The 17,465-nt window shown below is 43.0% G+C and overlaps 1 protein-coding gene across 1 annotated transcript; it reads left to right on the plus strand.

Annotated features, from left to right (window-relative positions):
• Positions 1-10,270: 10,270 nt before the first annotated feature.
• Positions 10,271-17,226, plus strand: NGDN (neuroguidin). The gene is made up of 11 exons (XM_006172792.2): positions 10,271-10,360; positions 10,695-10,754; positions 11,375-11,446; positions 14,392-14,529; positions 14,772-14,856; positions 14,941-14,993; positions 15,242-15,365; positions 15,451-15,619; positions 16,263-16,419; positions 16,563-16,620; positions 17,060-17,226. The coding sequence occupies exons 1-11, from the start codon at positions 10,349-10,351 to the stop codon at positions 17,077-17,079; spliced, it is 948 nt and encodes a 315-aa protein (XP_006172854.1). The 5' UTR covers positions 10,271-10,348; the 3' UTR covers positions 17,080-17,226.
• Positions 17,227-17,465: the final 239 nt, after the last annotated feature.

Raw genomic sequence — 17,465 nt, forward strand, 5'->3', positions numbered from 1 at the left:
CAAGTAACACGGTTTGCTTGGTTTTGAAAATCGGGCAATCCTGAACTGTGAAAAAGGGGTGTAAAAGATGCCCTTACTTTGTTCTCCAGCCCTTTATATTTTCTGGTTCTGTTTCCTTACTCCCTCCCTCTTTCTGGAAGCCTGAGGTGTGGTCTGGGAATACTTGGAGAGCTGAGGTGCCCACTTCCATAAAGCGGGCTTGCAAATGGGAGGAGGCTCAGCCGGCTCCTGCCTTTCTCCAGAGACGCATGTCTGGAGCTCAGAGCGGAGCCCGGGGGCAGCCACGCTCTCATCCTTTGGCCCTCCAACCGACTGGCCTGAGAAACGTCCTGGCCTCCTGTGTCCCACAGTACAAGGACTAGCCTAGGGCGGCAAGGCAGGTTGTAGCCCCAGAGAGTCATCTGGAAACACGGGTGACTCTGGTAACTCAGCATCTTCTGCTTGCTCATGCTTCAGTGTTTTTATTTCACCTGGAAAGATGATGTTCCTGGTTTGATGGCACAGGTGCCTCTATCTGCTCCAACCCATCGCCCGGCCGTGGGATAACTGACAGAGTCTTGGAGCAGAGCTCTTGCAGATGTGCCCTCTTGCCAGCCCTTCTCTGCTGTACCTGCACCGCAGCGCCGGGCAGCACTCCTGCTGCGGGGTTTGCAAGCCGCAGTTTAGTGCAGGACTTTGATTCCAGTCCTCTGCTACACATGCCCCAAAGTTCTACACAAATATTAGAAACTGATTAAGAACACAAAGAGAGACACACATCATGCAGGTCCTTCCTGCCGTGGGGGAGGGTGGTAAGCAACGTCCCTGGCTCTGATTTGGAACAAAGGAGCCCAGGGAGCTAGCTGCTGTTTTTTCCCCAGGGAGCTCTTCAGGGGCAGCAGGCAGCCTGACTGCCAGGTCGCCTCGGATCTATGGACCAGACTAGGGACTGAGAGCTGGTCAGGCTCCTCAATGTCCCAAGGGGCCAGAGCTGGGGTCTTAGCTTCCCCCCCTGCAGCAAGGAAAGAAGAACCTTTATCAAAGAACTTTGGACTGACTAGATTGAAAAGAACCTGACCCGTTCTGAGCAGGAAGAGTGGGGCGGAAGTAAGAAGGGGAGAGAGTTGGTTTGTTGGGAGTGGGGGAGAGCCAGGAAAGGGTGCATGGGGACCAGAGAGAGGGCAAGGCCAGGAGGTGCAGTGGAGGAGTAGGGGTGGGGGCAGCAGAGCTGGGGCTCAGCTGTGACTAGACCAGGACTGCAGAAAGAGTGATGGAGCTCGAAGCTGTGTGTCTGTGCACTGCGGTGGGAGGTGACCTTGCTCCAAGGGCAGAGTCTCATGGCTCTGAGAAGTCAGGGCAGGGGGCACGGTTTCCAGCCCGGCCTCCCATGCCTGGGCCCCTCGTCTCTGAGATTACAGACTCGGCTGCCAAGAGCAGCTCCATGGGGGTGGTGTGAAAAGCAAAAGGCCCTTTTGTGGTACTAGGTTCCTAAGAATAGCTGGGGGTGGCTCCTATGGCCTGCACATCCTGGGTCTTGTTCTCAGAAGTGTCCCTTTGTCTGGTGTCCGGTGGTGGTGATTTTGAGTTGTCAGGGGGCTGGAGGCTGTCGGCCCACCTCAACCTCTATTACTTGGGCTTGTCCAGCTCAGCTTTGAGAGAAGGGGCATGGCAATGGGGCAGAAGGAGGAGAGGACAAGGGACTGGTCCAAAAGTGTCAGGGAAGGGAAGACAAAAGCCACCAGCCTGGAAAACAAATCTGGCCCCTGAAGCTGAAGAGAGTGAGGAGCCTGGGTAGGGGGGTGGGGGATGGAGGGGAAGGCCCAGGAGGCAGAGTGATGGGGGAGAAAAGATAAGTGGGAAGGACTTGTGGGAAGTGGTGCAAGGAAGCAGACCCAGGCAGAGAAGTTGGGAAAACAGGTGCAGGAGACAGGAATAGAGGAAGAAAAAGGAGGAGGAATTAGGACTGGAGAAGAAGGTGGGATAGGAGGCGGGGGGATGGACCGGTGTTCACAGAGAAGAGCAGATGGATGGAAAGGAGAAAGACGTGGTGAGAGACCAGTGGCCCACACTCTTGCAGAGACACAGGGCAGAGGAGGGGGTGGTGCGGCTCTTGGAAGAGCCTGGAAACAAGGCTCCCAAACGCCATTCCTGTGAGATAACAATGCAGTTCAAATCCCTCCCTAATCTCCAGTCCTATTCTTAGCCCCGCGTCCTCTCTGAGAAGAGGCCACAGGTCCCTGGGCTCTGTCCTTTCCCCCATGCCCTTGGCTAGAATTAGACAGACGTGCCTGCGTGGTCATCTGCTAACCAGGGTCCTCCTGGCTTCTGGCACTGTCACTGGAGAAGAGCGTGGAGAGGTGGAGGGAAGGGGACGGGAAGGTCACTGCACACCCTCTGTGGATCAGGCAGCACCTAGTTGCCGTGGGGTTAAAGAGGCAGGTCAGAGGCCCTTTGTCCTCAGAGAGTTCTCAGATCAGTGAACACACAGCCAATATGATCACAGGTTCGGAGTGACAACAATGAACGCATGCAAAAGAACTGAAAAACTGAAGTAATGCAAGAATGCAGAGACAGAGCAGTGAGGGCAGAGGGCAGTTAGGGAAGGTCATAAGCAACCCCATCCATGGCCACTGCCCAAGGCTGAGTGCACGCCCAGGGGAAAGAAGGGAGACAGGCTTCTATGTCCACCTTTTGGGCCCAGACTCTAGGGAACAAGATTGCCATAGCTGAACAGAGAGCAGCAGCCTCCAGGATTTTTAGGCAAACTAGTCTTTGTTGCTATTTGAAATTGCAGTTTCTTTCTTGCCCAATGTGTTCTTTTTCTGTTTTCCCCTTGCTCTCCCCCTCTTGCCTCTAGTGTCTCTCAATATTGTTCATTGTTTTGATATTTCAAATGGCCAGAAGTTATGATGTATATTTTTATCTTGAGCTCTTTCAACTCTGACGAATCTAAATAAATATAAAGACATGATGAATAATGTACCAAAGAGGGTGAGCAGCTGCTGTTCTCTGTTCCTACGAGGGCTCCAACTGCTCCTGCAGGAAAGGGACATAGATGAGATTCCCTGGATCTTATTCAGGGAGAGGGTGGAGGTAGCTCCTCTTTCTTTCTGTTCCTTTTGCTTTCTCTCTTTCTCTCCTTCCTTCCTCCTTTCCTTCTTCTTTCTTTCCTTCCTCTCTAATTACAAAAATAATGCTTGTTACTTTAAAGATTCAAACAATAAATCTACAAGACAAAGGAGGTGAAGCTCTTTCTACTGTGCCTAGTCCCATTCTGCAAAGGCAACCATGGTTAATAGTTGGAGGTATCCATCCAGATACGCTTTTATGTATATGTATAAAATACATGCTGAGGTTTTTTGTTTTTGTTTTTGTCTTTTTGCTAAAATATATAAAAATGAAATGTTTCAGTTTTTGGAGGTTTTTTTTTTTTTTAATGGAGATATTATAGCCAGGACCATGCACATGCTAAGCATGCACTCTACCGCTGAGCACCACCACCTGAAGGTTTCTTAAATGCTGAATGATTCCAGGGGTCCCTCCTCAAGTAATTTGCATTTGGCCGATTACCAGAGGCTCCAGAACTTAGTGATCAGCTCTCAAAAATGAACCAAAATGATTTAAAAAATGAATCTAAGAGGCTGAGGAGGATCTGTAAGAGGGTGCCAATAAACTTTCTGCCTCAACTCTTCTTTGTCCCTGGACATTCTCCTCTAGGAAGAAGGGGTCACCTGGACAGAGAGACTCTGGCTGGGGGCAGAAGTGCAGGAGGTACACGGTGGGCTTTCAGGTCATGGGAAATTATTCTAATATAGCAGAGGCTATGTCTGACTCTGCTGTGAAAAAGTTTTTTTTTTTTTTCCCACAACAGTAACATTGACATAATAATGTCTGATCATTTTCTTTTGCAAAACCAATTCTGAATTGCTACATTTTTCATGCTCAGAAACTTATCTGGTCATTTTTCTGTTTGGGGGCTCTGTAACTTATCCTTAGGTCACATTTGTACCCGTCCTTTGTTGTGGAAGTTCTGAAGTGGCCTTTAGCCAGAAGTCAATCAAAAGCTCTGACCAAGATCCTAATATAGTTGGTGACTCTGATGCTGTCCTCCAGCTGGCAGCCGGGGTAGCGTGGATGGCTGGATTCCTGATATGAAGGTAGAAGCCCAGAAGCGTCCGAAATACCCTGCACCCTGCTCTCACCCTGCTCTGTGCTACTCCTGCGGGCCCCCCACTCCCCAATGAAGACCCCAGACTGAGTCAATACTAGTGCCCCTGGTTTCTGCCAAGTCCCAGAGACCTATACCCTGGCCATTCAAAGAGAACAAGGCAAGATGGGAAAAAAAGAAAGAAAAAATTAAGGTAATTGTTATGAATCCTGACAGAGCAAGGTCAATAGGATAAGGGCCTGAAACATGGAATCATCCTGACGTTCGACCGGGGAGTTTGTATGTAGAGGAATGAGGTGGGAGGAAGGCTTGAAATCAAGAGAAGGGAAGGTGGAAAGGGGGAGTGCAGGAATGGGAACGACAGCCCTGAAGGATACTGGTGAACCCTAGGAAGGCCTAGACTCTCTGGGTGGTGCCAAGGATCCTGGGAAGAAAGGTGTGAAGGGTGGTGTGGCTCCCACCCCTGTGTTTTGTCACACTGGCAGGGTCAGTAGTGCCCCAGGCTCTGGCCCCATTTCAGGCTGCGGGCGGGAGGACAGAACAAGCTATTGGCCACCTTTGGAGTCTCAGCATCAAGTCCTCGTTGCTGCTGTGCTGTTATTCTGAAAACTCAGCTTCTATCTGGTTCCTAAGACTTGGGCCCCACCCTGTGCCCCAGTCTGGTAACTAAGCCCTGGTTTTGTTCCCTCTGCCAGAGGCCCTGCCTTGGTAACCCTCTGAATTTTTCTCAGGGATTAGAATTTTTCCCTTAAGCCCCAGACTGGAAGCTGGGGGCCCTGTTTCCTGCTAATAGAGGGAGGCATCATACCTTAATGACTAAGATTGTAGGTTTTAACATCAAATAGGCCTGTGATTTTAAAAACAAAAACAACCCCCCCCCCCCCCGGCTTATGGACCAGCTATGTGACCTGGGTGAGTTACTTTACCTCTCTGAGAAAAAAATGAAATATCGTGCAGAGTCTTGTGACTCCAAGTGTGATCCATGGACTGATACATCCACACCAGTGGGGGCTTGTTAGGATTGCAGAACCACAGGCCCCGACCCAGGCCTACTGGGAAGGAATCTGCATTTTAACAAGACCCTCCAGGTGATTTAATGCTCATTAAAGTTTGAGAAGCACTAATGTAGAGAAAAGAGGACAGGCCCAAGATGAACTATCTTTGAATCCCAGCATTAAACCTCAGTCTTAACTGTAAAATGTGAATGGTAATATCTGCTCCATATACTTGGCTTAAGGATTATGTATGTGAAGTTATAAAGATAATTGGTACAACCATTATGAAAAACAGTATAGAGGTTCCTCAAAAAATTAAAAATGGAAGAACCATATTATATAGCAATTCCACTTCTGAGTATATAGCCAAAGGAAATGAAATCACTGTCTTGAAGAGATATCTACATCTCATGTTTATTGCAGCATTTTTCACAATAGTCAAGACATGGAAACAATCATCCATCCATCGATGGATAGGTGCCTAAAGAAGATGTGGCATACATACAATGGAATATTATCCAGTCATAAAAGAAGGAAATCGTCTTCTGTGATAATATGGGTGAAACTGGGGGACATTATGCTAAGTGAAATAAGCCAGATATAGAAAGACAAATACTGCATGATTTCACTTATACGTGGAATCTAAAAAAGATAAATTCTTAGAAGCAGAGAGTAGAAGGTGGTTCCCAGTGGCTGGGGAGGTGGGGGAAATGTTGCTGAAACGGTACTGCTCAGTTTCAGATATGAAGGATGTACCTTCTGGAGATTTGATGAAGATATAGCATGGTGACTATAGTTAAAAGTACTGTCTTGTGTGCTTGAAATTTGCTAAGAGAATAGATCTTAATTATTCTCACCAAGAAAAAAAAAGTAACTATGTAAGGTGATAGGTTAATTAGCTAGTTAGCTTGATTGTGGTAAACATTTCACAATGTATACATATATCAAAACACTATGTTGTATGTTTTAAATACATTCAATTTTCATTTGTCAACAATACCTCAATAAAGATGGGGGAAGAAAAGAAGTTATCAGCACAGCTCCCAACCAAATGTGAATGCTCAATAAGTGGTATCTGTTACTTCCACTTGCCTGCTTGACTTTCCAAACCTTTTCCAGCCCCTTCTTGTTAGACTCTCTTCCTGATTCTGACTGATTTAGGTGGGCTAAGTCCTTTTATTTGCTGCCAGGCTGGTCCTGACTTCCTTCCAGGATCTGCAATGACAATGTTCCCCAGGATCTGCCCCATCTCCGTGGACCCTATCTAATAATTCCAAACCCCAGCTCCTTCCAGTTTGACTGTTCAGCTAGTGTTAATCAGGACGGCAATTTTAATGGGAGCATGCCTCACCACAGCCCAGGAATGAACACTCATCCCACCAGTACTGATCAAGCGTCGACTTTGTGGCAGGCACAGTCCTGGCTTCTGGAGTTCATGGATTATTGTGGAGGGGCAGACAAGCGGACAAACAGTGACAGTTTTCTGGGGGTACTAGGATGTATGAAGTCCTTGAGCACAAAGTGAGGCCATTAATCTGGACTGGAGATCAGGAAAGGCTCCCTGGAGGAAATGACTTTGAAAGTGAGACTTGAAGGATGAGCTGGAGTAGGTCAAGAAAAGAAGGAGCTGGGCAGAGAAATCAGCTTGTCCAAAGGCCTAAGATGAATTGAAATGAACTCACTGTGGCTAAAAATGGTAGTAACCAGGGGAAATATGACAATAGGAGAGCCTGGAAGGCCAGTGACGGCTGGCCACGAAGGACCTTACAAACTAAGTTAAGGGAGTTTGGATTTTAACCTGCAGGCACCAAATAGCCATTAATGTGTTTTAAGGTGGTAGTGGGGCGGGGGGCAGAGTGATGTTATCCTATCAATTCTGTTTCCCTGGAGAACCCTGACTAACAGGTATAGCCACGCTTTGAATATATCAGTTTGCAAAACTCCCTTTTTCCTCCTGCTGTTGCTTTTTATTGTGAGCACGCTGCTTAAACTGTTTCAGTTCTCTTAAGTTTATGTCTCTAGACCGTGAGATCCTTGAGGTCAGGGACTGTAACATTTTAACCTTTGTGTTCTCCGAGGCTGCACTGTCCAGTACAGTAGCCACTAGCTAAATGTGGCTGTTGGGTGCTTGAAATGTGTCTAGTGCAACTGAGAAACTGAATTTTTTGGGGGGTGGGGGAGGTAATTAGGTTAAAAATTTTTGTTTGTTTGTTTGTTTGCTTGATTTTTGGGGGGTGGGGTGGGGGAGATAATTAGGTTTATTTATTTAATAGAGTTACTGGGGATTGAACCCAGGACCTCGTGCATGCTAGTCAAGCAATCTACCACTAGGACTAAACACCCCCAAATTTTAATTTAACTTAAAACTAAACTAAACTAAATCAATTGTTCTGTAATTAAAATTCCAATGTAATTTAATGAGGGAAAAAGTCTTTTCAACAAATGATGCTGGCTATTCACATGTAAAAAGATAAATTTACTTTTATCTCATTCCATATACAAAAATAATTTAAAATGGGTTATAAACCCTCATTCATTGCTGGTGGGAATATAGAATGGTGCATCCTCTTTGAAAAAGTCTAGCAGTTCGTCAAATGGATAAAATCAAGTTATCATATGACCTAGCAACTCCACTCCTAGGTATAAACCCAAGGGAAAAAAAAGCATATGTTTCCACATAAAGTTGTATACAAATGTTCATAGCGGCACTAGTCACAACAGACAAAAAGTGAAAACACCCAAATGCCCATCAACTGATGAATGGATGAATAAAATGTGGTATACCTATACAATGAAATACTATTCAGCAACAAAAAGGAATTAAGTACCAATACATGTCACAACATGTAGGAATCTTGAAAACATTATGCTAAGTGAAAGCAGCCAGTCACATAAGACCACATATTGTGTGATTCTGTTTTTATGAAAAGTCCAGAATAGGCAAATCTCTAGGAATACAAAGACTGACGGTTGCCTAGGGCTGGGGGTGGGCGTGGGGTTTGGAGGGAAAGGGGAGGATAACTACTAATGGATACTTTTTTAGGGGGTGATAAAGCTGTTCTAAAATTATGATATTTGCACATCTCAAAGAATATACTAAAAATCATTGAATTATATCCTTTAAATGGATGAATTGGCATGGTATGTGTATTAAATCTCAATAAAGCTGTTAAAAAATTGGTCAGTGTAGATTCTTGGGGCCTCTGGCATCTTTCCACATATCCATGAGGTCAAAACCATTTTCATAATAATAATAATGAGATGTTAATTGTGTTTTGTTCACTCTCTTTCTGTCACAAGTATACAGTGAAATTTTTCTGTAGGCTACATGATATGTCATATCATGGTAGACTGAATGTAGAAACAGATATGGAAATCTAGCCCTCTTTTATAAAGCCAGATATTAAAGAGATTTATAGAAATGTAAAATACTGTCCTCTTCATTAATTTTGGAGGAAATTTTTAAATAAACATGCATTTTAATATGTAATGGATTTGTTATTTTTTAAATGAATTAATATTTTAAATTTCTCAAAAAAAAGTTGCTCAGTTTATATGTGCAAATGTTATGATATGATTGCCAGTTATAGAACTGTTGAAATAGAAAACAATAAATTTTGATCTGGTTTTCTTTGCCAATACTTATTGATTGAGTCCTGGAAGAGTTCTACAAAGATTTAGTGTACTATTAACGCCAAGATTTTCTTGTAACAAAAGGAATCGGTAAGTATTCAATAATCAAAAACAAGGCAGTGTAATTTGTTTTGTCACTGATTTCATAATGCTTATGACAGATTAAATTTCAAATTCCAAGTAAAGGAGAGGCTTATAGTTAGGTCACAGACCTAACTAGACAAGCATGAGAATTTGTTGAAATGGAAATTTTTCATAATACAAATTCTGATAAACGGTACAAAAACTATTGGTTAATTGAGTAGGCTGTCAAGGCACCCTGAATTTCTACGCTGGGCCTGAAGCAGCAAATAAATGCCAGATGTAGAGGCAAGGAAACTGGGTACCTAGCCCCTGCTTTCTTCCTGAGTCCAGCAAAAGATTGAGAAACTAGGATTTTCCCACCCTGATTGCCGAAATACCGAATTTACTCCTTGTTTAATTCCAGAAGACGGCTCCAAATCAGGAAATCTGACTTCTAGTCCTCGGTCAGCCCGGTAGTTGGAGGTAAAATTTAAGGCCATCATTTGCAATGCTAATTTCCCTTGCAATGCTAATTTCCCAAGTCAGACAACAGGAACAATTAATTCCTGTACAACTGACTTTAGCAGCCTGTGAGCAGAAGTAAGCTGGTGTATTTGAAAGTAGAAAAGATGAGGCAGAGCATAATGAAATAATATGCGCAGGCTGGGTTTGAACAAAGTTCTGCAGGGGCCCGTGTAACCAGGGGCAAGTCACGTAAATCTGAACTGGCTTCTTCATTTGTTAAACGTCCTTCCCTTCACGTCCCCAAATTCCTAGTGGTAGGAGTGTTCGGGAGGCAAGCGGAGAGGGGGGAAGCAGTGTCATTCCGCAGCGCCCGCAGGTGCGCACGATGCGGTGAGGGTCCTTACTGCCTATGTATAAACTCTGGCTCTGGGTTTCTCTGGCCCAACTTTTATTTATAGATGAAAAAAGCTCAGAGATCGAATGACTTCTTTACAATCACACAAGGGCCCTGAGGTCTGTGAGGAATCTAGCGCGGCCTGCGTTGGAACAACAGGCAGCAATGGCGGTTCCATAACGAGACCACCTTCCCGAAACGAAGCTGAGGCCCGTCACCTAGCGATGAGTTCCGGCAACGCAAGGGAAGCGTCGTGAAAAAGGCCCCGGGTACTGCGGTATCCAGGCGCCAATACGCTCTCAGTTCACTCAGCTAACTCCTTTTTCCCATTGGGCCTTTCTAACTGTCAATCAATCAATTGCCCAGTTTTTATTGGCTTAGCTCCAATCATTTCTTCTCAATCTACTAATCACATGCTTCTTTCCAAGCGCATCTTTACGTCTTTAAAGCTCCTCCTAAGTCTGACGAATTTAGACTGTTCTTCTATTCCATTGGCTGGACCCGGCCCCTCCTCTCGTACATCCTGTTCGGGGCGGAAATGAGAGAGCCCTTATTCCTATTGGCTTAGGTTTGCAAGCGGCCGCGGTCTCTCAAGTCTATCAAGACTAGCTTTCAGGAAGTACGTCTCCGGAAGGGGCGGGCTTTGTGAAGATGGCGGCGCCGGTAAGTGCAGTGTGTTTGCTTCCTCGGCTTGCTATTGTGGATGTTTCTTTTCTCCTCAGTGGCTCCAGGCAGATTATTGGCGTGAGGAAAGGGTGGCTATGAAAGTAGCTCCAGGGAGGCGTCCTCCCTGCCACAGCGGGGCAAAAGCAGTAGTAGGGAGACGGGACTGGAATTAAGCCGCTTCTTTCCAGTAAACCAGAGGGGCTGGCCGGCTGTGAGGCGAGGCTGCAGGTGCACCGGAGTGGGAAGGCCGGAAGTGTGGGTTGTCTGAAGGAGACGGTCCGGTTTATAATCCTGAGGAAAGAATGTCTTTTCTGTACTCTCCCTTCCATAGGAGGTGTTGGAGTCAGACCTGCCAAATGCCGTGGCCCTTTTGAAAAACCTGCAGGAGCAGGTAAGTAATGGCACCCCTTTGGAATAGATTAGTCACGGCTCAGCTTTGACTTTGTGTACCTCATCTCTAAACTTTGGTGATTTGGGGGTATATATTTGAATGACCAAATACCGTAAGAGCAAAATGACTTAATGAAAACCTTTTCAGGCTACAATACAAAGTAATTGATTTCTGCATCCAAAGGATACGGAAAACTCCAGAAAGAAAGCATCTGAGTCAATTTCCTTTATTCTTATAGCTAAGGAAACGGGTGGTGGGAAAGGTGGTATGACTTGCCCTTTGGATGCTAATATATGTTTATATAGTAGTGTGCATTGCAAGTTCGACCATTACAAAGCTACAGTGCTCTCATCATCTTTGTCCCAGTTCCTATCCCTTCCCCGTGGTTTGGTAAGATGGTTTCTTTAGCTTAAAGACGAAGTGGAAAATTTTTTCTACCTTTTGAAGAAGTTTCAGAAACATCTCTTCTATACTTTCCCAGAACTGGAAAGAAGATAATGATGTACTTTAGGCAGTGTTTCAGATAATTTTTAGGTAAAATTGTTTAGCTTTTGCCCTTTGGAGCTCACAAAGATGACTTGATGTATCCTAGTCAGTGGTTTTATTTGGGTTAATTTCAGGTGATGGCTGTCACCACACAAGTGCAAGCTCTGATCAAAAAAGTTCAAGCTAAAGCCTATCCTACAGAGAAGGTAAGACATACTTGAAGGGTAGGCATCCCCTGACTTGATGTTCTCAAAAGTTTTTCATGTATTTATTAAGCGTCTTGTATGTCCTGAGTGCTCCAGTTTCTGTGCTGAAGTCCAGTAGAGAAAACAAGTGAAAGCAATAAGTTTAAGCGGTAGCAGTCATGATGGGTCATGAGCAGCTGTGCAAGCTGAGGAGCGAGATTAAATAATCAGAGAAGTAAGGGGAAGTCAGGGAAGGCTTCTTAGAGGAGGTAACAGGATTGTGAGGTATAAATAAGAGTCAGAGAGACAGAAAGAACATGTGCAAAGGCACAGAGACCTGAAAGCATGGTGGTATTCTGGGAAAGGAGGTAAGTTGTTTAGTGTGATTGGGTGCACATTTGAGGGGGAGGCGGCTGGTAGGAAATCTAAAATGCTGTTAATTTTACATACTAAGAAAAAAAATGCTACTTGTTAATCTGTGACATAAACGCTAAGATACCATTGATTTAGAGATGTATCCTGACTTTAGAGATGTTAAAATAGGAAAATGATGTGTATCTTAAAATTAAATATGGTAGTTTTCAAATTAAGGTCTTGTAGAACCTTCTCAGGGATCACTGGGTGTGGGGCAGTATAGAAGGTGTCTGAATCCTTCATACTTGCCTGAACTGGAAAACTTGGGTGTTACCTGTTTTTTATATTAACCTTGTGTCTTAAGGTATTATTTAAGCAAAACATTCCATAAGTCAACAGAAGTATGAAATTTATTATAGCAGATTAATAAAAATCATTGAAGGATTTTTAAGCATGAGGTTTACAGCAAAATTGTGCTTTAGAAAGATAGCTAAAGAATTTTTAATATATCCTCTTTTTTTTCTTTCTCATCATTTTTCTATCTTTTCCTTTTTCATCCTCCTTTGTCTTTCTCTCATACACTTGTAATCCATTTTAAGCTTGACAATGCCCGAGCATGTCAAAAGAGCCTATTTCTCAAATTCTTGGCGTCTTTATTCTGGATATCATGCTTTTATCCATTTTAATGCCTTTTTAAGATGGGCTGCCCACATGTATCTTAGATCACTGTATATTTATTCATTGAACAGATATTTATTAACTTGCAGGATCAAAAACTTTCAGTAGGTGCTCTACAGGTTGCAGAGTGTTTTCACATTATCTTATTTGAGCCTCATAATGAAAAGTTTGGAGACAGGAAGGAAATACTGTACATATTATAGATGAGGAGACTGAGGTCATAATTTACCCCATATTCGACTACTAAGTGCCTAATTCAAAAGTTAAACTCAGTTTGTCTGTCTTTAAATCCTTTGCTCATCCACCTGTACCAAACGAGTGTTGACCTCAAGAGCTTAGCATGTGGGTTTAAAGATACCCAGGGCTTGGGTGTTGGAGTCAGACTAAAAGTTTGAATCCCAGCTCTACTCCTATTACTGTGTAATCTTAGGCAGAATATTTAACCTGTCTGAAATAGGTCTTCTGAGGGCTGTGGACTTTATTAGTTTTGTTTTATGCAGTCATGGTGACTTTTTTTTAACAACTGTAACTTAAGTCTGCTTACGCTCATTACTTTCTTTTATTTAAAAGCATAAACTTATATAACATTTGCTTGATTTTATGACTGTAAGTATAATTCACTTTTAATTTGAGGAAGTTTGGAAGATACATAAAATCACAAAGAAGAGAATTAAAAACCAATATAATCACCATTCTGAGATAAGTACTGGGGTGTATTTTTTTTTAATTTCTTTTATTATAAGTACATATTTTCAACATAGATGGAAATTATCATCATAGATTATTGTACTAAGAGATTATCATACTAAGTAAGTCAAACAAATATATGATACTACTTATATGTGGAACCAAAAAAAAAAGATGCAAAGGGACTTATTTACAAAACAGAAATAGACTTACAGATATAGAATACAAACTTATGGTTACCAAAGGGGAAAGTAAGGGCAGGGAAGGATAAATTAGGAGTCTGGGATTAACAGATACACACTACTTTATATATAAAGTAGATAAACAGTAAGGACCTACTCTGTAGCACAGAGAACTATATTCAGTATCTTGTAATGACCTAAATGGAAAAGAATCTGAAAAAGACTATACATACACACATATATGTATATATAAACTGAATCATTTTGCTGTACACCAGAAACTACCACAAACATTATAAATCAACCGTACGTCAATTAAAAAAAAGTAATTGTGCTTGATGGAAAACCACTTTTTCAGTATAAGCACTGTGTTTCTTCCATTTCCTCATCTCAGTCCCAAGGGGTAGCAGTTGTTGATTGCATTATCTTCCAGGCATTTTCATACATATATATATAAATGTGTGTATCATACTCCTTCTCTTAATTAGAACCACGTTATTCACACTCTTTACATAGTGTAAAAAGTGTGTTGACAGAGAATTAAGTCCATGTCAATTTGTATAGATCATTGTTTTTACCTGTATCATATAACTATTGTAAGGGAATAAAATCAGTAATTGTTTTGGTTAAATTGAGATTCAGTGCTGTATGGAGATATTTTTGATTGTCACAACTTGGGGGATGGCATCAGTAGGTAGAGGCCAGGGACGTTGCTGCACGTCCTCCAGTGCCCAGATAGCACTCCACAATAAAGAATTCTCTGTCCCCGGATGTCAGTATCTCTGAGTTTGAGAAACCCTGCTGTAGTCATTTTGGGGGATACTTTACTCATTTTCCTGCTCTTACTGTCTTCCGGTAATTCTCTGAGCTTTGTTTCTTTCATGTTAGTATAATTTTCTCTGTGGCCATTTTAGGTACAGTCACTTCCTTGAGACTACTACAAATACCTTATGTGAACTGACTGGGAAAAACTTGACTTGGAAAAAATTATTTTGTTTGCTCTAGGCTTTCCTTATTCTCTGGTCAAAACTGAATTTGCATCTCTTACTGTTTGGTTCACCTCAGGGTCTCAGCCTTTTGGAAGTGAAAGATCAGTTGTTGCTCATGTACCTGATGGATCTGAGTCATCTCATCCTGGACAAATCCTCAGGAAGGTCTCTTCAAGGACATGCTGCAGTTTTGAGACTGGTGGAGATTCGCACGGTATGAAGCATTTGGCATCTTAGAGTTCCAGGTTTCTAAATCCTGAACTCCAGGGTTGTCACACATTAACTCTCATTTAAGTGTGTGTTCTCATGTTTAAGGAAACCAAATGGAAAAAAAAAATTGTCTTTATGTGCTCTACTTTGTGTATATTTTAGGTGCTTTATCTGGAAGCTTAATAGAGGGACTTTGGTGTGTGCTTAATTTTGGGGAGGAAATGTAATCCTGTTAACCACTTACAGGTTTTGGAAAAGCTTCGTCCTTTGGACCAAAAACTGAAGTATCAAATTGACAAACTGGTCAAGACTGCAGTGACAGGCAGCCTCAGTAAGTGGGAGAAGCTGTAAGGTGATGTGGGGACCATTCATGAAGTTCCAAATCTTGTAAAATCCCTTGGGTCTTTTATTTTAGGTGAGAATGATCCACTCCATTTTAAGCCTCATCCCAGCAACATGATGAGCAAGGTAAGAGGTTGTATTATCCCGATTTTCCTGAGGAGTCGAAGCCTGAATGAGCCTTGTGCTGATCCTGGATCGCCTGGGGTTCTCTTGTTTCTGTTGATTCCCAGCTTGTGCCTTAGCATCTCGAGTATGAGATTTTCCTTCCTCCCTTTTCATATTCCCACCTCTCCAGGATGTTCCAGCTTTGGTTTTTCTTATGACTTATTTGACTAACACTTCCTGAGTTTGTGGACATTACATTCCTTTTGTAGTTGAGCTCTGAGGATGAGGAAGAAGATGAAGCAGAGGAAGGCCAGTCTGGGGCCTCCGGGAAGAAATCTGGAAAAGGGACAGCTAAGAAATACGTTCCTCCACGCTTGGTTCCAGTGCATTATGGTATGAACCTGGGCTGCTGCCCCTCAGTGTGAATTGTGTTTCTCTTCTCTGTTCTGGGATAACCCTTGGAGATTTTTATCCACAGATGAAACAGAAGCTGAGCGGGAGAAGAAGCGCCTAGAACGAGCCAAGAGACGGGCATTGAGCAGCTCTGTCATCCGGGAACTAAAGGAGCAGTACTCAGATGCTCCAGAGGAAATCCGTGATGCTCGGCACCCTCATGTTACTCGCCAGAGCCAGGAGGATCAACACAGGTTTGAGTCCTTGCAGTTAGAAATTGTTACCCATGCTATAGAGACCTGGCCTTTTGCTTTGAGTCAATATGATTAAGTCTGCCAAGAGAATCCACATTATCTAGAAAGTGGAGTGCAAAACTTGAGGTGACAGTTTCTAAGAATTAGGGGTTTGAAGTACAGAGTAGGAACTGGGGGGACAATGTTTTTTTTTTCCCCCAACTATTCAGGCTAAGCAAATGCTACATGGAGAGGAATATATGCAGTTTCACCTAGTAGGGCTTTACAACTGTGTATTTCGCTATCACAACTCTTAATTTTGTGCAGAAGGCAAGAATGTCAGGGGTTTTGGTGGTTGTTTTTTTTTAAGGGGGTTGGTAATTAGGTTTATTTATTTATTTTAATGGAGATACTGGAGATTGAACCCAGGACCTCTAGCATGCTAAGCAGGCACTCTACCACTGAACTACACCCACCCCGTCAAGAACATCAGGTTTTTTTGTTTGTTTGTTTTTGTTTTTTATTTGATGATGATGATACCATGACATTCTTGAGAACTGTCTGAACCAGGGCTGAGTAAACCCCTGGACCCAGGTTCTTGGCTGCAGCTTTCTGCCTCTATGTACTGAGCATGCTAGAAACAGTGTCTGTATTTCTTTGGTAGGATTAACTATGAGGAGAGCATGATGGTGCGCTTAAGTGTCAGTAAACGAGAGAAAGGACGGCGAAAACGAGCAAATATCATGAGCTCCCAGCTTCATTCCCTCACGCACTTCAGTGACATTAGTGCTTTGACAGGAGGAACCCCTCATCTTGACGAGGTGAGGTTGTGATCCAGTGGTGGGAGGTGACCTTCATGCTTTCAGCTAAATGTTTATGGGGCTTATTACCATGAGGAACTTGGGCAGGTACACTGCCACTTGGAAGGCTGCTGCCATTCCTTCATTTCTCCATGTGTCTTCAGGATCAGAATCCTACTAAGAAGCGGAAGAAGATACCTAAGAAAGGTCGGAAGAAGAAAGGTCAGTCAGTGGCTTGGGTGATCAAGTGCAGGATGGGGTTTAAGAACTGGGATGCCAGCTTTGGATTTGCCATCCTGGGTCTTACCATCCCCTATGGTATCTCTTCCATACTGAGCATTAATCTCTTTAGAGGTGGGCCTTTATTTTTTTCTTTGCCAAGCTGAGAATCAGCATCATTCACAAAAGAGATTCCTGGATTCTATCTCTTAAGGTCTCACAACTCCTGTTCAGTCTTCCTTAAACTATCAAAATGTCACTAGAAGGAAACATCGCATTCCAGTTTCGTTCCTCCTGTTTGTCTTTTGTCCTGGGAGGATATAGAGTATTGGCAAGGGTTCCCACTCCTATTGAGCCCTTCTCTCTAGATGTCCTTTTTTTCCTCTCCCTTCAGGCTTTTCTGACTGTCCTTTGCCTCATTTTTGGTTTCCTTTCCTTTCAGGTTTTCGGAGGCGGCGGTGATTATGGGTGTACATATTTATTTTTTTGTTACCCTGGAATACTTCTAATTCTACTGTATGTAGGTTTTTCCTTGGAATTCATTAATTGTTTGCTCTGAACATGTGGGAAGATCTTTATTAATAAAATTGATTTTACGTACAAAGTGAAGCCACTTTTGCACATGTATTATATGGCTGGAATTCCTGGGTATGGGGTATTGTTGGTGAGAGGAAAGATGAGATTTTAGGGGGAGTAAGAAAGTTTGGCTTTACATGGTTTTCTTTGAGAATGTATTTTCCCCAGAAACTAGAAAATGGTTATTTAACCAAAAAATATTGAGAGATTAGAATAATATAATCCACTCTTTCAACCCCATGTTGCCCCAAGTTTCTGCGTGATTTGTTATA

The sequence above is a fragment of the Camelus ferus genome, chromosome 6, assembly GCF_009834535.1.
Source record: "Camelus ferus isolate YT-003-E chromosome 6, BCGSAC_Cfer_1.0, whole genome shotgun sequence".
NCBI classification, from domain to species: Eukaryota; Metazoa; Chordata; class Mammalia; order Artiodactyla; family Camelidae; genus Camelus; species Camelus ferus.